The 23,531-nt window shown below is 44.1% G+C and overlaps 1 protein-coding gene across 1 annotated transcript in view; it reads right to left on the minus strand.

The window, feature by feature from the left end:
• LOC112261396 (protein TANC2-like) overlaps positions 1 to 23,531 on the minus strand; it is a 176,845-nt gene that overhangs the window by 69,822 nt on the left and 83,492 nt on the right. Inside the window, exons 4-6 of the mRNA XM_042327127.1 lie at positions 14,606 to 14,810; positions 12,023 to 12,271; positions 4,831 to 4,962 (exon numbers count right to left, since the gene is read on the minus strand). Coding sequence (XP_042183061.1) covers positions 4,831 to 4,962; positions 12,023 to 12,271; positions 14,606 to 14,810 — 586 coding nt within the window. The remainder of the gene's footprint in view (positions 1 to 4,830; positions 4,963 to 12,022; positions 12,272 to 14,605; positions 14,811 to 23,531) is intronic.

Consider the following 23,531-nt stretch of genomic DNA (forward strand, 5'->3'; position numbering starts at 1 on the left):
TGACTAGCACAACAACCGTCTATACTATAGTGCAGGAGGAAGCTTCAGCATCTGGTTACCATCTGACTAACACAACAACCCTCTAGTATAATGCAGGAGGACACTTCAGCATCTGGTTACCATCTGACTAGCACAACAACCCTCTAGTATAGTGCAGGAGGACACTTCAGCATCTGGTTATCATCTGACTAACACAACAACCCTCTAGTATAGTGCAGGAGGACACTTCAGCATCTGGTTACCATCTGACTAGCACAACAACCCTCTATACTATAGTGCAGGAGGAAGCTTCAGCATCTGGTTACCATCTGACTAGCACAACAACCCTCTAGTATAATGCAGGAGGACACTTCAGCATCTGGTTACCATCTGACTAGCACAACAACCCTCTAGTATAGTGCAGGAGGACACTTCAGCATCTGGTTATCATCTGACTAACACAACAACCCTCTAGTGTAGTGCAGGAGGACACTTCAGCATCTCGTTACCATCTGACTAGCACAACAACCCTCTAGTATAGTGCAGGAGGACACTTCAGCATCTGGTTACCATCTGACTAGCACAACAACCCTCTATACTATAGTGCAGGAGGACACTTCAGCATCTGGTTACCATCTGACTAGCACAACAACCCTCTATACTATAGTGCAGGAGGACACTTCAGCATCTGGTTACCATCTGACTAACACAACAACCCTCTATACCATAGTACAGGAAGACGCTTCAGCATCTGGTTACCATCTGACTAGCACAACAACTATCTAGTATAGTGCAGGAGGACACTTCAGCATCTGGTTACCATCTGACTAACACAACAACCCTCTATAGTATATACAGTGGGGAGAACAAGTATTTGATACACTGCCGATTTTGCAGGTTTTCCTACTTACAAAGCATGTAGAGGTCTGTAATTTTTTTTATCATAGGTACACTTCAACTGTGAGAGATGGAACCTAAAAACAAAATCCAGAAAATCACATTCTATGATTTTAAGTAATTCATTTGCATTTTATTGCATGACATAAGTATTTGATCACCTACCAAGAATTCCGGCTCTCGCAGACCTGTTAGTTTTTCTTTAAGAAGCCCTCCTGTTCTCCACTCATTACCTGTATTAACTGCACCTGTTTGAACTCATTACCTGTATAAAAGACACCTGTCCACACACTCAATCAAACAGACTCCAACCTCTCCACAATGGCCAAGACCAGAGAGATGTGTAAGGACATCAGGGATAAAATTGTAGACCTGCACAAGGCTGGGATGGGCTACAGGACAATAGGCAAGCTGCTTGGTGAGAAGGCAACAACTGTTGGCGCAATTATTAGAAAATGGAAGAAGTTCAAAATGACGGTCAATCACCCTCGGTCTGGGGCTCCATGCAAGATCTCACCTCGTGGGGCATCAATGATCATGAGGAAGGTAAGGGATCAGCCCAGAACTACACGGCAGGACCTGGTCAATGACCTGAAGAGAGCTGGGACCACAGTCTCGAAGAAAACCATTAGTAACACACTACGCCGACATGGATTAAAATCCTGCAGCGCACGCAAGGTCCCCCTGCTCAAGCCAGTGCATGTCCAGGCCCGTCTGAAGTTTGCCAATGACCATCTGGATGATCCAGAGGAGGAATGGGAGAAGGTCATGTGGTCTGATGAGACAAAACAATATAGCTTTTTGGTGTAAACTCCACTCGCTGTGTTTGGAGGAAGAAGAAGGATGAGTACAACCTCAAGAACACCATCCCAATCGTGAAGCATGGAGGTGGAAACATAATTCTTTGGGGATGCTTTTCTGCAAAGGGGACAGGACGACTGCACCATATTGAGGGGAGGATGTATGGGGTCATGTATCGAGAGATCTTGGCCAACAACCTCCTTCCCTCAGTAAGAGCATTGAAGATGGGTCGTGTCTGGGTCTTCCAGCATGACAACGACCCGAAACACACAGCCAGGGCAACTAATGAGTGGCTCCGTAAGAAGCATCTCAAGGTCCTGGAGTGGCCTAGCCAGTCTCCAGACCTGAACCCAATAGAAAATCTTTGGAGGGAGCTGAAAGTCCGTATTGCCCAGCGACAGCCCCAAAACCTGAAGGATCTGGAGAAGGTCTGTATGGAGGAGGGGGCCAAAATCCCTGCTGCAGTGTGTGCAAACCTGGTCAAGAACTACAGGAAACGTATGATCTCTGTAATTGCAAACAAAGGTTTCTGTACCAAATATTAAGTTCTGCTTTTCTGATGTATCAAATACTTATGTCATGCAATAAAATGCAAATGAATTACTGGAAAATCATACAATGTGATTTTCTGGATTTTTGTTTTAGATTACGTCTCTCACAGTTGAAGTGTACCTATGAAGTGTTCACCCACACTCTCTCCCTTCCTCGCCCACACTCACTCTCTCTGTCCCTCCACTCTCTCCCTCTGTCTCTCTCGCTCTCTGTGAGAAGTAAGGAGCGAAGGCTACCTGATCCAGGTATATAGGGAGTAGGGTAACATTTGGGATGCAGACCACATCATGATGACAGAGGACTCACTGAGGAGAGAGGTGTCTGTCAATGTGTATTATATCTAGACTGAGGAGAGAGGTGTCTGTCAATGTGTATTATATCTAGACTGAGGAGAGAGGTGTCTGTCCATGTGTATTATATCTAGACTGAAGAGAGAGGTGTCTGTCCATGTGTATTATATCTAGACTGAGGAGAGAGGTGTCTGTCCATGTGTATTATATCTAGACTGAAGAGAGAGGTGTCTGTCCATGTGTATTATATCTAGACTGAGGAGAGAGGTGTCTGTCAATGTGTATTATATCTAGACTGAGGAGAGAGGTGTCTGTCCATGTGTATTATATCTAGACTGAAGAGAGAGGTGTCTGTCCATGTGTATTATATCTAGACTGAGGAGAGAGGTGTCTGTCCATGTGTATTATATCTAGACTGAGGAGAGAGGTGTCTGTCCATGTGTGTTATATCTAGACTGAGGAGAGAGGTGTCTGTCCATGTGTATTATATCTAGACTGAGGAGAGAGGTGTCTGTCCATGTGTATTATATCTAGACTGAGGAGAGAGGTGTCTGTCCATGTGTATTATATCTAGACTGAGGAGAGATGTGTCTGTCCATGTGTATTATATCTAGACTGAGGAGAGAGGTGTCTGTCAATGTGTATTATATCTAGACTGAGGAGAGAGGTGTCTGTCCATGTGTATTATATCTAGACTGAGGAGAGAGGTGTGTCTGTCCATGTGTATTATATCTAGACTGAGGAGAGAGGTGTCTGTCCATGTGTATTATATCTAGACTGAGGTGTCTGTCCATGTGTATTATATCTAGACTGAAGAGAGAGGTGTCTGTCCATGTGTATTATATCTAGACTGAAGAGAGAGGTGTCTGTCCATGTGTATTATATCTAGACTGAGGAGAGAGGTGTCTGTCCATGTGTATTATATCTAGACTGGGAGAGAGGTGTCTGTCCATGTGTATTATATCTAGACTGAGGAGAGAGGTGTCTGTCCATGTGTATTATATCTAGACTGAGGAGAGTGTCTGGTGTCTGTCCATGTGTATTATATCTAGACTGAAGAGAGAGGTGTCTGTCCATGTGTATTATATCTAGACTGAGGAGAGAGGTGTCTGTCCATGTGTATTATATCTAGACTGAGGAGAGAGGTGTCTGTCCATGTGTATTATATCTAGACTGAGGAGAGAGGTGTCTGTCAATGTGTATTATATCTAGACTGAGGAGAGAGGTGTCTGTCCATGTGTATTATATCTAGACTGAGGAGAGAGGTGTCTGTCCATGTGTATTATATCTAGACTGAAGAGAGAGGTGTCTGTCCATGTGTATTATATCTAGACTGAGGAGAGAGGTGTCTGTCCATGTGTATTATATCTAGACTGAGGAGAGAGGTGTCTGTCCATGTTTATTATATCTAGACTGAGGAGAGAGGTGTCTGTCCATGTGTATTATATCTAGACTGAGGAGAAAGGTGTCTGTCCATGTGTATTATATCTAGACTGAGGAGAGAGGTGTCTGTCCATGTGTATTATATCTAGACTGAGGAGAAGGTGTCTGTCCATGTGTATTATATCTAGACTGAGGAGAGAGGTGTCTGTGAGGAGAGAGGTGTCTGTCAATGTGTATTATATCTAGACTGAGGAGAGAGGTGTCTGTCCATGTGTATTATATCTAGACTGAGGAGAAAGGTGTCTGTCCATGTGTATTATATCTAGACTGAGGAGAGAGGTGTCTGTCCATGTGTGTTATATCTAGACTGAGGAGAGAGGTGTCTGTCCATGTGTATTATATTATATCTAGATCTGAGGAGAGAGGTGTCTGTCCATGTGTATTATATCTAGACTGAGGAGAGAGGTGTCTGTCCATGTGTATTATATCTAGACTGAGGAGAGAGGTGTCTGTCCATGTGTATTATATCTAGACTGAGGAGAGAGGTGTCTGTCCATGTGTATTATATCTAGACTGAGGAGAGAGGTGTCTGTCCATGTGTATTATATCTAGACTGAGGAGAGAGGTGTCTGTCCATGTGTATTATATCTAGACTGAGGAGAGAGGTGTCTGTCCATGTGTATTATATCTAGACTGAGGAGAGAGGTGTCTGTCAATGTGTATTATATCTAGACTGAGGAGAAAGGTGTCTGTCCATGTGTATTATATCTAGACTGAGGAGAGAGGTGTCTGTCCATGTGTATTATATCTAGACTGAGGAGAGAGGTGTCTGTCCATGTGTGTTATATCTGCAGATTAGGCAGGTCTAGAGTATAGGGTATGATTTGGGATCCGTCTCTTCTGAAGGGCTATAGCATTGCTGTCTTACCTCTGAGGTCGGTCTGAGCGTGTCCTGCCCCAGTGTGTGTGTTCTGTCGGTTCATGTGCCTGGACATGCTCAGCGGAGTGTGTCTCTGTTCCTCCAGGTAGGTCACGTCCTCCAGCTGAGCCCAGCTGGTGGCTGAGGGTGTGTATGAAGCGGGCAGGTGGGGACAGAGCAGGAGAGGTGAGAAAGAAACGGTTAGCTTTGAATCACATACAGCATTATATTAGCTCATGCCAGCATCTTGAGGCGGTTTGGCTGTCAAGCCAGGGTGAGTTAGTTCACAGTAAAGGTTAGAGAGGAGGGCAGAATGGAGGGATGCAATATGGCTGTTCCATGGAACTGTCCTCCAACCCCCTCTGAATGACTGTTCCATGGACTTGCTCCCCTCCCTCTGCGGGGCTGTTCCAGATGCCACCCAGACCCTGTGCATTAATTATCTCTGCAGACAAATATCTTATTCAAGGAGAGAAAGCCTTCACACTGACACTGCTGTGTCTGAAGGCCAGCTCTGCGGCCACTATCTTCAATGGGATTAGAAGTGTGTGTGTGTGTGTGTGTGTGTGTGTTTTTTCTTCTCTGGCCCAGCTGTGGGAGCTGCAGCCTCCAAGCCAGTCAAAACAGGAAATCTTCATGACTATAAGGCATGTCTACAACAACGTCAGACCACAGCCTCAACGGGGATGTGATGGTAACAGTAGATGTATTAATGCACAGTCTAGCCAGCTATCCCACAACACATTTCAGAAATAAACTGAATGCTACTGTCTCCTCTAAAATGTGTTGTTTGCCCAATCTCCCGCTCCCTTTATGAGGAGTATTATAGACAGATATTATAGATATAGATATTATAGACAGATATTATAGATATAGATATTATAGACAGATATGATAGATATAGATATTATAGACAGAGGTACTATAGACAGATATTATAGATATAGATATTATAGACAGAGGTACTATAGACAGATATTATAGATATAGATATTATAGACAGAGGTACTATAGACAGATATTATAGATATAGATATTATAGACAGAGGTACTATAGACAGAGGTACTATAGACAGAGGTACTATAGACAGAGGTTCTATAGACAGAGGTACTATAGACAGAGGTACTATAGACAGAGGTACTATAGACAGAGGTTCTATAGACAGAGGTTCTATAGACAGAGGTTCTATAGACAGAAGTATCCTGCTTTAAGATGTTTTATTTCCTCCCTTCGTCCCCCTCTCCTCCCTCCATCCCTCTCTCTCTCCTCTCCCTCTATCCCTCTCTCTATCCTCTCCCTCCATCCCTCTCCTCTCACTCCATCCCTCTCTGTCTCTCCTCCCTCCACCCCTCTCTCTCCCTCCATCCATCCATCCATCCCTCCTCCATCCACCCCTTTCTCTCTCTCCCTCCATCCCTCTCTCCTCTCCCTCCCTCCCTCCACTCCCTCTCTCTCCTCCCTCCACCCCTTTCTCTCTCCTCCCTCCACCCCTCTCTGTCCTCCCTCCACCCCTCTCTCTCCTCTCCCTCCATCCCTCTCTCTCTCCTCTCACTCCATCCCTCTCTCTCTCCTCTCCCTCTATCCCTCTCTCCTCTCCCTCCATCCCTCTCTCCTCTCCCTCCATCCATCCCTCTCTCTCTCCTCCCTCCACTCCTTTCTCTCTCCTGCCTCCACCCCCTCTCTCTCTCTCCTCCCTCCATCCATCCATCTCTCTCCTCCCTCACTCCATCCCTCTCTCTCACCTCCCTCCATCCCTCTCTCTCACCTCCATCCCCCTCTCTCTCCTCCTTCCCTCCATCCATCCCTCTCTCTCACCTCCCTCCATCCCTCTCTCACCTCCCTCCATCCCCCTCTCTCAACTCCCTTCATCCATCCCTCTCTCTCCTCCCTCCACCCATCCCTCTCTCCATCCTCTCTCTCTCTCTCCATCCTGCTCACACTATCCCAACAGGCTTCTCTCTCATTAGGTAAAGTATCCCCCTCCCTCTCTCCTCCTTTTCTACCTCCTCCTTTCTTTCCTCTCCCTTCATCTTCTCAGACAGTTCTCTCCTCCTGCAATTCAAATCTCTCTCTCATGCTCCCTTTCTATCTCTCTCTCTCTCTCTTTCTCTTTTTCTCTCTGATAGAAACTGTTAAAGCCTGGAGCTTTGATGTTTGTCTGCCGTGATAGACCAGCCAATCCATGGCCTCCTCTTCTCTCACCTTTCTCTCATTCCTGGTAGAGTTCCTCTGTCCAGAGTCTATGTTCTTTTGCCCATCTTAATCTTTTATTTTTATTGGCCAGTCTGAGATATGGCTTTTTCTTTGCAACTCTGCTTAGAAGGCCAGCATCCCGGAGTCGCCTCTTCACTGTTGACGTTGAGACTGGTGTTTTGAGGACTTGTGAGGCGTCTGTTTCTCAAACTAGACACTATAATGTACTTGTCCTCTTGCTCAGTTGTGCACCGGGGCCTCCCACTCATCTTTCTATTCTGGTTAGAGACAGTTTGCGCTGTTCTGTGAAGGGAGTAGTACACAGCGTTGTACGAGATCTTCAGTTTCTTGGCAATTTCTTGTGTGGAATAGCCTTCATTTCTCAGAACAAGAATAGACTGACGAGTTTCAGCAGAAAGGTCTTTGTTTCTGGATGTTTTGAGCCTGAAATCGAACCCACAAATGCTGATGCTCCAGATACACAACTAGTCTAAATGAGGCCAGTTTTATTGCTTCTTTAATCAGAACAACAGTTTTCAGTTGTGCTAACATAATTTCAAAAGGGTTTTCTAATGATCAATTAGTGTTTTAAAATTATAAAAGTGGATTAGCTAACACAACGTGCCATTGGAACACAGGAGTGATGGTTGCTGATAATGGGCCTCTGTACGCCTATGTAGATATTCCATAAAAAACAACCGTTTCCAGCTACAACAGCCATGGGGAGGCAGGTAGCCTAGTGGTTAGAGCGTTGGACTAGTAACCGAAAGGTTGCAAGATCAAATCCCGAGCTGACGAGGAAAACATCTGCCGTTCTGCCCCTGAACAAGGCAGTTAACCCACTGCTCCTAGACCGTCACTGAAAATAAGAATTTGTTCTTAACTGACTTAAATAAAGGTAAAATTAAATATATATATTTTTTACAACATTAACAATGTCTACACTGTATTTCTGTTAAATTTTATGTTATTTTAATGGACGAAAAATAAGGACATTTCTAAGTGACCCCAAACTTTTGAAAGGGAGTGTACGTTTCACAATATCTAGATGCAAACCTGACAGCTGGGAAAGAGATACAGTTATGTGTGTTTCCTGTCCTTCATCAGATCAGCAACGTCAACACACTCGACATGACTGTCCCTTAAGTGTCCACGGACCATTACTACATTCTCAAAAATACAAATATTGTTTAATTATTCAAACTTTTGATGTCCAAGGGTCTCTCTGTCTTCCACAGTTTACAATCCAACTGGAACACTACAGAGCATAGAGGCAGCGTATTTTATGACCGTCCATAAAACAGCCTGCTCTCCCACTCTACGAGAGAGAACACTCTGTAGAGCGGACCCACTGATCTGGACCGGAACCAACCTGATCCTTCACAGGAGCGTTATGACAACCTGAAGGGAAGGCTCGTTAATACAGCTCATCTCCCATGAATGCCTCTGTTCTGAATAGCAAGACAATGATACAGTAAGATCAGTCAGGAATGGCAGCCTGTTATGTAACTGACATTTTTAAGATGCATTTAGCCATATTTTGGAGAATAAGCTATTTGAGGCATGCCATAATTGTCACAATTCGATACGCATATACATTTTCTCCGTAATGTTTCCTTCTCCTCAATGTGCTTTGGCTAAAAGCCTTTGAAGAAAATAACTCTGCACTCTGTTATTTACACACACATGCCAGGGAGTTTTCAGAACACTTGATTTTAGACTTGCAGCCTCAACATGGAGATAAGAGAACAGAATGTGCAAAATAAACATATTTTCCCCGGAATCAAACAAATGACTGTCATCATTCTCTTGCTCTGTTTAGAGAAACAGGGGGAGGAGGGACACTTCATAAGGTCACAGTCAAGGTTAATCTGTAGGTCAAAGGTCAAAGGTTAGGATATATGTGTAGGTTATATGTGACTTGTTTCAGGAAGCTAGGCGTATGTCGCGGGTCACTACTTTACAGGAGAGCTGTTTGAACATAAATGTTTTTAAAAAATCTAAATTGTTTTTTTGGCATCTGTAAATACGAATAAAATTGTTAAATAACCAGCATAGTTGGTTAAGCCACAGGAAAAGCCAGCAACCTTCCCGCTACATATGATTGGCTGAGATAATGAGTGGGTGTCACGCATCCCTCCGGAACTTTCATTCGCACACCTGTACCCTATTCCCATTGACTAATACTTGTATATATGTGCCCTTCGGTTTCCATTGGGGTGTCGATTATTGTTACAATGTCTGTTTTTTTATTTTATTTTTATTTCACCTTTATTTAACCAGGTAGGCTAGTTGAGAACAAGTTCTCATTTACAACTGCGACCTGGCCAACTGCGACCTGGCACCTGTTGGTGCGTGTGAGTACCTGTGCTGTGTGTATTGGGCTTTCGTGCCCTTGTGGATTGCGCAGGTGATTACGGGTCTCGTCCCGTGTGTTAATCATTGTGCGCGTGTGTTATTTATTCGAGGTACTCCTCGCTATTTTGTTATGGTTTCAACACTGTGTTTTTGTATAGTGTTTGTTAGGTCTTGGTCTCCGTGCCTTTACACAACACGCCGTAATTTGGGTACAATTTAAAAAAAATATTACGCATTCCTGCGTCTGTCTCCCAAATCATTTATAACAGCGTGACAGTGGGTTGGACTTGCCGAGAGATGTGTTTGGATTGGTCTGCCATATAGCACACTTCTATTTATTTCAGCTGGTCAGTTTGTGTAGGTAATCCTGTCTAACCTAATCCTGTAATCCTGTCTTTTTGACAAAAGATTCAACTATGCAAGTATCCATTTCAGAGCACTCTCATCTGAGTGTGCCAGATGCTGGCTAGTTGACGTTAGATGGCTGGCTTGCTAGTTAACATTTAGTTTATGATCTGTCTGTAGTAACGTTATCTCAGAATGCCAATTTGCATTGCTAGTTAAAGCCTAATGTTAGATAGCTAACTAGCAAACATCAAACCTATTCAATCGGTTTGTATTTTGCTGTACTCTATGGATTAGGATTATGGCTCATTGTTAAAACAGCATGTCTAAACAAAAGACTCCACTTCACCAGGTGATTACATTACCCATCAAGTTAGCCAGGTCTGTCTGACTGTGGTTATGGCTATCTATTGTATAATAATGCCAAAATATTTGTATCTGGAATTTGTCTTTCAGCATCAGTAAAACTCACCTGACCTCCACCAGTCATACAAGGAGAACGGTCTAATACCTCCCATCAAAAAATGAGCTGGCCCAAGCAAGCACAGGTTACACCTGAAGCATGAGGACTTGTGGCGAGTGCAGCGAACTTCATCAACAACTATGCAGATGAGCTGAAAGACCTTCTATGTTCGCTCCGAGGCAAGCAACACCGAAGCATGCATGAGAGCATTAGCTGTTCCGGATGAATGTGTAATAATGCTGTCTGTAGCCAACCTTTTAACAGGGCAACATTTACAAGGCCGCAGGGCCAGACAGTTTACCAGGACATGTACATGAACTGACAGTTTCAACCTGTCCCTGACCAAGTCTGTAATACCAACATGTTTCAAGCAGACCACCATAGTCCCTGTGCCCAAGAACACTAAGGTCACCTGTCTGAATGATTAATGACCCACAGCACTCACGTCTGTAGCCACGAAGTGCTTTCAAAGGCTGGTTATGGCTGGACAAAAAGAACACCTATGTAAGAATAATATTCATTGACTACAGCTCAGCATTCAACACCATAGTGCCCTCAAAGCTCATCACTAAGCTAAGGACCCTGGGACTAAACACCTCTCTCCGCAACTGGATCCTGGACTTCCTGACGGGCCGATTCCAGGTGATAAGGGTAGGTAACAACACATCCACCACACTGATCCTCAACAAGGGGGCCCCTCAGGGGTGCATGCTCAGTCCCCTCCTGTACTTCCTGTTCACTCATGACTGCACGGCCAGGCCAGGCCCGACTCCAACACCATCATCAAGTTTGCCGATGACACAACGGTGGTAGGTCTGATCACCGACAACGATGAGACAGGCTATAGGGAGGAGGTCAGAGACCTGGCCGTGTGATCAAGGCAAAGAAGATGAAAGGAGGACCGAGCGCACCCCCATTCTCATCGATGGGGCTACAGTGGAGCAGTTTGAGAGCATCAAGTTCCTTGGTGTCCACATCACCAACAAACTATCATGGTCCAAACACACTAAGACAGTCATAAAGAGGGCACGACAATGCCTATTCCACATCAGGAGACTGAAAAGATTTGGCATGTGTCATCAGATCCTCAAAAGGTTTTACAGCTGCACCATAGAGGGCATCCTGACTGGTTGCATCACTGCCTGGTATGGCAACTGCTCAGCCTCCGACCGCAAGGCACTACAGAGGGTAGTGCATATGGCCCAGTACATCATTGGGGCCAAGCTTCCTGCAATCCAGGACCTCTATATCAGGCGGTGTCAGAGGAAGGCCCTAAAAATGGTCAAACTCTAGCCACCCTAGACATAGACTGTTTTCTCTGCTACTGCACGGCAAGCTGTACCGGAGCACCAAGTCGAGGTCCAAAAGGCTTATAATACAGCTTCTACTCCCAAGCCATAAGACTCCTTAACAGCTAATCAAAGGGATACCCAGATCCCTCTTTTACGCTGCTGCTACTCTCTGTTCATTATCTATGCATAGTCAAATTAACTCTACCTACATGTACATATTACCTCGACTAACCGGTGCCCCCGCACATTGACTCTGTACCGGTACCCCCTGTATATAGCCACACTATTGTTATTTTACTGCTGCTGTTCAATTATTTGTTCTATATTTTACTCAACACTTTCTGCTGCTACTCTGTTTATTATCCATGCATTGTCACTTTCTTTTTTTAAATATTTTTTTCCACTTCAGTTTATAAGAGTAAATACTTTCTTAACACTTTTTTGTCTTTAAACTGCATTGTTGGAAAAGGGGTTGCAAGTAAGCATTTCACCTGTTGTATTCGGATGCATGTGACAAGTTCAATTTGATTTGATTTGAATTTGACTCACCTGCGACAGAGTTAGGGCGAGGCATGAGGCACAGAGGGATGGAGTGAGCAGACATGCTGTCCAGGTTTCTCTCTGGGATCTTGTTGAGGCTGTAGGTGGAGGCAGCCATGTTCTCGTCCACACGGTACAGGAACGAATCCATACCAGACTTCTGGCTCTGCCACAGCTTCAGGTTGCTGCCCCGCGAGAAACCCCCCTCACTGTATTTACCCCCACGCTCAGCGTTCTCAGGGTAGGTAGTCAGGGTGGCTGGAAGGAAGGAAGGAACAACCGGAGTAGAGGAGAGGGGTCAGGGGTAAGAGTGAAGGAAGGGTTGCCTTAGCCCAAGATGTACTCTTAAGGGGCCTAACATAGACTGTCTCTGGAAGACAAAACAAACACATACTCCATCTAAACGTGAATCGATTCTCAATTGCGATTCGGGTTCCAGAAACATTTTTTATTTTTTATTTATTTCACCTTTATTTAACCAGGTAGGCCAGTTGAGAACAAGTTCTCATTTACAACTGCGACATGGCCAAGATAAAGCTGTACGACAAAAACAACAACACATGGGATAAACAACAGGTAGTTGGTTGGATGGGCTATTTACAGATGGGCTGTGTACAGCTACAGCGATCGGTGAGCTGCTCTAACAGCCGATGCTTGAAGTTAGTAAGGGAGATATAAGTCTCCAGCTTCAGTGATGTTTGAAATTTGTTCCAGTCATTGGCAGCAGAGAACTGGAAGGAAAGGCGGCCAAAGGAGGTGTTGGCTTTGGGGATGACCAGTGAAATATACCTGCTGGAGCGCGTGCTACGGGTGGGTGTTGCTATGGTGACCAGTGAGCTGAGAAAAGGCGGAGCTTTACCTAGCAAAGACTTCTAGATGACCTGGAGCCAGTGGGTTTGGAGATGAATATGTAGCGAGGACCAGCTAACGAGAGCATACAGGTTGCAATAGTGAGTAGTGTATTGGGCTTTGGTGACACAATGGATGGCACTGTGATAGACTGCATCCAATTTGCTGAGTAGAGTGTTGGAGGCTATTTTGTAAATGACATCGCCAAATTCAAGGATCGGCAGGATGGTCAGTTTTACGAGGGTATTTTTGGCAGCATATGTTGCGAAATAGGAAGCCAATTCTAGATTTAATTTTGGATTGAAGATGCTTAATGTGAGTCTGGAAGGAGAGTTTACAGTCTAGCCAGACACCTATCTATTAACAGTTGTTCACATATTCTAAGTCAGAATCGTCCAGAGTAGTGATGCTAGGCGGGCGGGTGTGGGTAGCGATCGGTTAAAGAGCATGCATTTAGTTTTACTAGCGTTTAAGGCTCTTTCAAGCTTTGCTAACACAGTGTCCAAAGAAGGGTCAGATGTATGCAGAATGGTGTCATCTGCGTAGAGGTGGATCAGAGAATCACCAGCAGCCAGAGCGACATCATTGATATTTACAGAGAAAAGAGTCGGCACGAGAATTGAACCCTGTGGCACCCCCATAGAGACTGCCAGAGGTCCGGACAACAGGCCCTCCGATTTGACACACTGAACTCTATCTGGGAAGTAGTTAGTGAACCAGGCGAGGCAGTCATTAGAGAAACCAAGGCTGTTGAGTCTGCCGATAAGAATGTGGTGATTGACAGAGTCGAAAGCCTTGGCCAGGTCGATGAAGACGGCTGCAGGGTACTCTTATCTATCGATGGTGGTTATGATATCGTTTAGGACCTTGAGCGTGACTGAGGTGCACCAATGACCAGCTCGTAAAATGGATTGCATATCGGAGAATGTACGGTGGGATTCAAGATGGTCGGTGATCTGTTTGTTCACTTGGCTTTTGAAGACTTTAGAAAGGCAGGGCAGTATGGATATAGGTCTGTAACACAAAGCCCTTAACTTTCATATTACATCCAAATAATTTCACAAATGCAAAATACACACTTACTGTACTACGTTTTAACCGGTTTTATCACAGTTTTAGCCGATAGTATTTTTCAGTGACACGTTTCTGGCAGCTTTCTTCCATTACACAAAGGTGTTCGGAACATGCTACTGTAGATAGCTAATTAACACAGGTCGTCCCTTTGTCTTCCATCTGTCTTCAGTAAACATGCACTGTAACATGGAGATATGGCCGTGTGGAAACACTAACCCTATAAAGGTGTGTTTTAACGTATTGTTTTCTAGAAAATTAATACTCGCTAACATGAAAGATAAGGTCCTTATGCTTCCAAAACCGTAACGCAAGTGTTGCATGTTAATGTTCAGACCAAGAGTCAGGGCTCTTAACAAAACAAAACATACAGAAGACCCCTTTGTCCAATGACTCTTATGTATAATGTAATGGAACTGAGAGTCATGATCAAGGGCTAGGGTTGCCTTTGCTACGACCATGCTCGATGATCCAACGAAACAACCAGTCATGTAAATGTCTGTAGTATACTACACATGAAAAGCTATCCGACTGATATACTGTGTCCTGTTTTCTCTAAGGAATAAACAGGGTTTTGTGTTCTGAGTGTGTGCGTGTGTTTTGAGTGTGTATGCTTGTGTGCGTCTCTTACGATGTGCATATGTGTGTGTGTATATAGTCCACGCCCCTCACCGATGATGCCGCTGTCCCGGCTCTCCAGGGTGGAGGTGGGGCTGGAGACAGATCCGTAGGCGTGGTCCTTGTTATCCTGGTTACCCCTGGGCATGGCACCATCGGTGGCAGGCAGCAGGGTGGAGCAGGGGGAGCCAGCCGGGGGGGAGGCTGTGCTGCTGGTCAGGGTGGAGCATGGACTGATCCTCTGGTTACCAGCCAGGCCCTGGAGGAGAAACACAGAGTCAGATGACAGTACTAGTTACAACACAGCCCAGAACACCAAGACATTTGAGACCACATCAATAGGAGAGGAGGAAGTAGTCACATGTTGAAACTCCATAGGGTTCTGCGTAGGTTTATCATTCTCAGGAACCAGCAGTACTGAAGCTTCCATTTTATATCTAGCAGCAGAATGATTCCACAGCATTGCTGAGTGTGAGAGAGAGAGAGCTTTAAACAGGAGGGAGGAGTGATGGAGGGGTGGAGGGGTGGAGAGGTGAAGAGGTGGGGAGATGGAGGGGAGGAGTGATGGAGGGGTGGAGAGGTGGGGAGGAGGAGGGGAGGAGTGATGGAGGGGTGGAGAGGTGAAGAGGTGAAGAGGTGGGGAGGTGGATGGGAGGTGGAGGTGGGGAGGTGGATGGAGGGGTGGAGAGGTGGGGAGGAGGAAGGGAGGAGTGATGGAGGGGTGGAGAGGTGGGGAGGAGGAGGGGAGGAGTGATGGAGGGGTGGAGAGGTGAAGAGGTGAAGAGGTGGGGAGGTGGAGGGGAGGAGTGATGGAGGGGTGGAGAGGTGGGGAGGAGGAGGGGAGGAGTGATGGAGGGGTGGAGAGGTGGAAGAGGTGGGGAGGTGGAGGGGAGGAGTGATGGAGGGGTGGAGAGGTGAAGAGGTGAAGAGGTAGGGAGGTGGAGGGAGAAGTGATGGAGGGGTGGAGAGGTGGGGAGGAGGATGGGAGGAGTGATGGAGGGGTGGAGAGGTGGAAGAGGTGGGGAGGTGAAGGGGATGAGTGGTGAAGGGGTGGAGGAGTGGTAGGTGGATGGGTGGTAGGTAGAGGGGTGAAGAGGTGGGGAGGAGAGGGGAGAGGCAATTAATGGCTTGATTTTTGGAGATAAAGAAAGGTCCCCCTCTTCCCTCAGTCAGTAGGCTTTAGCTATACTGAAGAGACCCCAGCTACTGTAAGAATCCTACCTACTGCAGCCCAACTGAAAGTTTATAGTATATTGATTTAAGGGTAATACAAAAACGTATCATTTCGTACCCTCATATTGCCACCCTTGAGGCGCTCAATGTATTTTCATGGATACAAAAACCAACATTAACTGTTAATATATATATATTTGGTAAGGAAATATGGGAATATGTGACTTTACAGAGGGAACACACATGACAGGGGTCAACGATGAGTCACAGAATGCTTCCAAAATGGCACCCTATTCCCTACATTCCTTAATGAACATCTCTTACATATCTCTCTATACACCCCACCACTACGGCATACCACCACTACAGCATACCACCACTACAGTATACCACCCCTACAGTATAACACCACTACAGTATAACACCACTACAGCATAACACCACCACAGCATAACACCACTACAGTATAATACCACTATAGCATAACACCACTACAGTAAAACACCACTACAGCATACCACCACTACAGTATAACACCACTACAGCATAACACCACTACAGCATACCAACCACTACAGTATAATACCACTATAGCATAACACCACTACAGTATAACACCACTACAGCATAACACCACTACAGCATAACACCACTACAGCATAACACCGCTACAGCATAACACCACTACACATAACACCACTACAGCATAACACCACTACAGCATAACACCACTACAGCATAACACCACTACAGCATAACACCACTACAGCATAACACCGCTACAGCATAACACCACTACAGCATAACACTGCTACAGCATAACACCGCTACAGCATACCACCACTACAGCATAACACCACTACAGCATAACATCACTACAGCATAACACCACTACAGCATAACACCACTACAGCATAACACCACTACAGCATACCACCACTACAGCATAACACCACTACAGCATAACACCGCTACAGCATAACATCACTACAGCATAACACCACTACAGCATACCACCACTACAGTATAACACCGCTACAGTATAACACCGCTACAGCATACCACCACTACAGTATAACACCACTACAGCATACCACCACTACAGTATAACACCACTACAGCATACCACCACTACAGTATAACACCACTTCAGCATACCACCACTACAGTATAACACCACTACAGCATAACACCGCTACAGCATACCACCACTACAGTATAACACCGCTACAGTATAACACCACTGCGGCGTAACAACACCACAGTATAACATATCTACACTATAATACCACAACAGCATAACACCACTACAACATAACACCACTACAGTATAACACCACTACACTATAATACCACAACAGTATAACACCACTACAACATAACACCACTACAGTATAACACCACTACACTATAATAACACAACAGTATAACACCACTACAGCATAACACCACTACGGTACAACACCAATACACTATAATACCACAACAGTATAATACCACAACAGAATAACACCACTACAGTATAACACCACTACAGCATAACACCACTACAGCATACCAACACTACAGTATAACACCACTACAGCATAACACCACCACAACATAACACCACTACAGTATAACACCACTACAGCATAACACCACTACAACGTAACAACACCACAGTATAACACCACTACACTATAACGTATCTACATTATAACACCACTACAACATGACACCACTACAGTATAAAACCACTACAGCATAACACCACTACGGTACAACACCAATACACTATAATACCACAACAGTATAATACCACAACAGAATAACACCACTACAGTATAACACCACTACAGCATAACACCACTACAGCATACCAACACTACAGTATAACACCACTACAGCATAACACCACCACAACATAACACCACTACAGTATAAAACCACTACAGCATAACACCACTACGACGTAACAACACCACAGTATAACGCCACTACACTATAACATATCTACATTATAACATCACTGCAGCATAATACCACTACAGCACAACACCACTACAGCATAACACCAATACAGCATTACACAAAAACAGCACAACACCACTAGAACATAACACGACTACAACATAACACCACTACTGCATAACACCACTAGAACATAACACGACTACAACATAACACCACTACAGCACAACACCACTACATCTTAACACAAAAACAGCATAACACCACTATAGCATAACACTATAACACCACAACAGTATTACACCACTACAGCATAACACCACTACAACATAACACCACTACAACATAACACCACTACAACATAACACCACTACAACATAACACCACTACTGCATAACACCACTACAGCATAACACCACTACACCATAACACCACAACAACATAACACCACTACAACATAACACCACTACAACATAACACCACTACAACATAACACCACTACAACATAACACCACTACAACATAACACCAAATCAAATCAAATGTATTTATTTTTTATATAGCCCTTCGTACATCAGCTGATATCTCAAAGTGCTGTACAGAAACCCAGCCTAAAACCCCAAACAGCAAGCAATGCAGGTGTAGAAAAACTCCCTAGAAAGGCCAAAACCTAGGAAGAAACCTAGAGAGGAACCAGGCCATGTGGGGTGGCCAGTCCTCTTCTGGCTGTGCCGGGTGGAGATTATAACAGAACATGGCCAAGATGTTCAAATGTTCATAAATGACCCCACTACAACATAACACCACTACAACATAACACCATTTCAACATAACACCACAACAACATAACACCACTACAACATAACACCACTACAACATAACACCACTACAACATAACACCACTACAACATGACACCACAACAACATAACACCACAACAACATAGCACCACTACAGCATAACACCACTACAACATAACACCACCATAACATAACACCACTACAACATAACACCACTACAACATAACACCACTACAGTATAACAGCACTATAACATAACACCACTACAGTATAACACCACACTATTACACCACTACAGTATAACAGTACTACAGCATAACACCGCAACAGCATAACACCACTACAGCAAAACAGCACTACAGGAAAACACCACTACAGCATAACACCGCAACAGCATAACACCACCACAGCATAACACCACCACAGCATAACACCACTACAGCATAACACCACTACAGCATAACACCACTACAGCATAACACCACTACAGCGTAACACCACAACAGCATAACACCACTACAGCATAACACCACTACAGCATAACACCGCAACAGCATAACACCACTACAGCATAACACCGCAACAGCATAACACCACTACAGCATACCACCACAACAGCATAACACCACTACAGTATAACACCACTACAACATAACACCACAACAACATAGCACCACTATAGTATTACAGCACTATAACATAACACCACTACAACATAACACCACTACAGTATAACAGCACTACAACATAACACCACTACAGTATAACACCACACTATTACACCACTACAGTATAACAGTAGTACAGCATAACACCGCAACAGCATAACACCACTACAGCATACCACCACATCAGCATAACACCACTACAGCATAACACCACTACAGCATAACACCACTACAGCATAACACCACTACAGCATAACACCACTACAGCATACCACCACTACAGTATAACACCACAATAGCATAACACCACTACAGCATTACACCACTACTGCATAACACCACCACAGCAAAACACCAAAACAACATAACACCACACAACATAACACCACTACAACATAACACCACCACAACATAACACCACTACAACATAACACCACTACAACATAACACCACTACAACATAACACCACTACAACATAACACCACTACAGCATAACACCACATAACATAACACCACTACAACATAACACCACTACAACATAACACCACTACAGTATAACACCACTACAACATAACACCACTATAGCGTAACACCACTACAGCATAACACCACTACAGCATAACACCACTACAGAAAAACACCACAACAGAAAAACACCACTATAGCGTAACAGCACTACAGCATAACACCACTACAGCATAACACCACTAGAGCATAACACCACTGGAGCATAACGACACTAGAGCATAACACCACTACAACATAACACCACTACAGCATAACACCACTACAGCATAACACCACTACAGCATAACAACACTACAGCATAACACCACTAGAGCATAACACCACTAGAGCATAACACCACTAGAGCATAACACCACTAGAGCATAACACCACTGGAGCATAACGACACTACAGAATAACACCACTACAGTATAACACCACTACAGCATAACACCACTACAGCATAACACCACCACACATAACACCACTACAACATAACACCACTACACATAACACCACTACAACATAACACCACTACAACATAACACCACTACAACATAACACCACTACAGCATAACACCACTACAGCATAACACCACTACAGCATAACACCACTACAGCATAACACCACTACAGCATAACACCACTACAAGCATAACACCACAACAACATAACACCACTACAGCATAACACCACTACAACATAACACCACTACAGCATAACACCACTACAACATAACACCACTACAACATAACACCACTACAACATAACACCACTACAACATAACACCACTACAACATAACACCACTACAGTATAACACCACTACAACATAACACCACTACAGACATAACACCACTACACATAACACCACTACAACATAACACCACAACAGCATTCCACCACAACAGCATAACACCACTACAGCATAACACCACTACAGCATAACACCACTACAGCATAACACCACTACTGCATAACACCACCACAGCAAAACATCAAAACAGCATAACACCACTAGAGCATAACACGATAACACCACTACAGTATTACACCACAACAACATAACACCACTACAGCATAACACCACTACAACATAACACCACTACAGCATAACACCACTACAGCATAACACCACTACAGCATAACACCACTAGAGCATAACACCACTAGAGCATAACACCACTAGAGCATAACACCACTGGAGCATAACGACACTACAGAATAACACCACTACAGTATAACACCACTACAGCATAACACCACTACAGTATAACACCACCACAGTATAACACCACTACAACATAACATTACTACAGTAAAATACCACTAGAGTATATCACCACTACAGAATAACACCACTACAGTATAACACCACTACAGCATAACACCACTACAGTATAACACCACCACAGTATAACACCACTACAACATAACATTACTACAGTATAATACCACTAGAGTATATCACCACTACAACATAACACCACTACAGCATAACACCACTACAGCATAACACCACTACAGCATAACACCACTACAGCATAACACCACTAGAGCATAACACCACTAGAGCATAACACCACTGGAGCATAACGACACTACAGAATAACACCACTACAGTATAACACCACTACAGCATAACACCACTACAGTATAACACCACTACAGTATAACACCACTACAACATAACATTACTACAGTATAATACCACTAGAGTATATCACCACTACAGTATAACACCACTACAACATAACACCACTACAGCATAACACCACTACAGCATAACACCACTACAGCATAACACCACTACAGCATAACACCACTAGAGCATAACACCACTAGAGCATAACACCACTGGAGCATAACGACACTACAGAATAACACCACTACAGTATAACACCACTACAGCATAACACCACTACAGTATAACACCACCACAGTATAACACCACTACAACATAACATTACTACAGAATAACACCACTACAGTGTAACACCACTACAGTATAACACCACAACAGCATTCCACCACAACAGCATAACACCACTACAGCATAACACCACTACAGCATAACACCACAACAGCATAACACCACTACTGCATAACACCACCACAGCAAAACATCAAAACAGCATAACACCACTACAGCATAACACCACCACAGCAAAACATCAAAACAGCATAACACCACTAGAGCATAACACGATAACACCACTACAGTATTACACCACAGCAACATAACACCACTACAGCATAACACCACTACAACATAAGACCACTACAACATAACACCACTACAGCATAACACCACTACAGCATAACACCACTACAGCATAACACCACTAGAGCATAACACCACTGGAGCATAACGACACTACAGAATAACACCACTACAGTATAACACCACTACAGCATAACACCACTACAGTATAACACCACCACAGTATAACACCACTACAACATAACATTACTACAGAATAACACCACTACAGTGTAACACCACTACAGTATAACACCACAACAGCATACCACCACAACAGCATAACACCACTACAGCATAACACCACTACAGCATAACACCACAACAGCATAACACCACTACAGCATACCACCACAACAGCATAACACCACTACAGCATAACACCACAACAGCATAACACCAATACAGCACAACACCACTACAGCATAACACCACTACAGCATACCACCACAACAGCACAACACCACTACAGCATAACACCACTACAGCATAACACCACTACAGCATAATACCACTACAGCACAACACCACTACAGCATAATACCACTACAGCATACCACCACTACAGCATACCACCACTACAGCATAACACCACTACAGCATAATACCACTACAGCACAACACCACTACAGCATAATACCACTACAGCATAGCACCACTACAGCATAACACCACAACAGCATAACACCACTACAGCATACCACCACTACAGCACAACACCACTACTGCATAACAACAATACAGCTTAACACCAAAACAGCATAACACCACTACAGTATTACACCACAACAACATAACACCACTACAGCATACCACCACAACAGCATAACACCACTACAGTATAACACCCCTACAGCGTAACACCACTACAGCAAAACATCAAAACAGCATAACACCACTACAACATAACACCACTAGAGCATAACACGATAACACCACTACAGTATTACACCACAACAACATAACACCACTACAGCATAACACCACTACAACATAAGACCACTACAACATAACACCACTACAGCATAACACCACTATAACATAACACCACTTCAGCATAACACCACTAAAGCATAACACCACTACAGAAAAACACCACAACAGAAAAACACCACTATAGCGTAACACCACTACAGAATAACACCACTACAGCATAACACCACTAGAGCATAACACCACTAGAGCATAACACCACTAGAGCATAACACCACTGGAGCATAACGACACTACAGAATAGCACCACTACAGTATAACACCACCACAGTATAACACCACTACAACATAACATTACTACAGTATAATACCACTAGAGTATATCACCACTACAGTATAACACCACTACAGTATAACACCACTACAACATAACATTACTACAGAATAACACCACTACAGTGTAACACCACTACAGCATAACACCACTACAGCATAACAACACTACAGCATAACACCACTATAACATAACACCACTTCAGCATAACACCACTAAAGCATAACACCACTACAGAAAAACACCACAACAGAAAAACACCACTATAGCGTAACACCACTACAGCATAACACCACTACAGCATAACACCACTAGAGCATAACACCACTAGAGCATAACACCACTAGAGCATA

Source organism: Oncorhynchus tshawytscha, linkage group LG01 (genome assembly GCF_018296145.1).
Source record: "Oncorhynchus tshawytscha isolate Ot180627B linkage group LG01, Otsh_v2.0, whole genome shotgun sequence".
In the NCBI taxonomy this organism is placed as follows: Eukaryota; Metazoa; Chordata; class Actinopteri; order Salmoniformes; family Salmonidae; genus Oncorhynchus; species Oncorhynchus tshawytscha.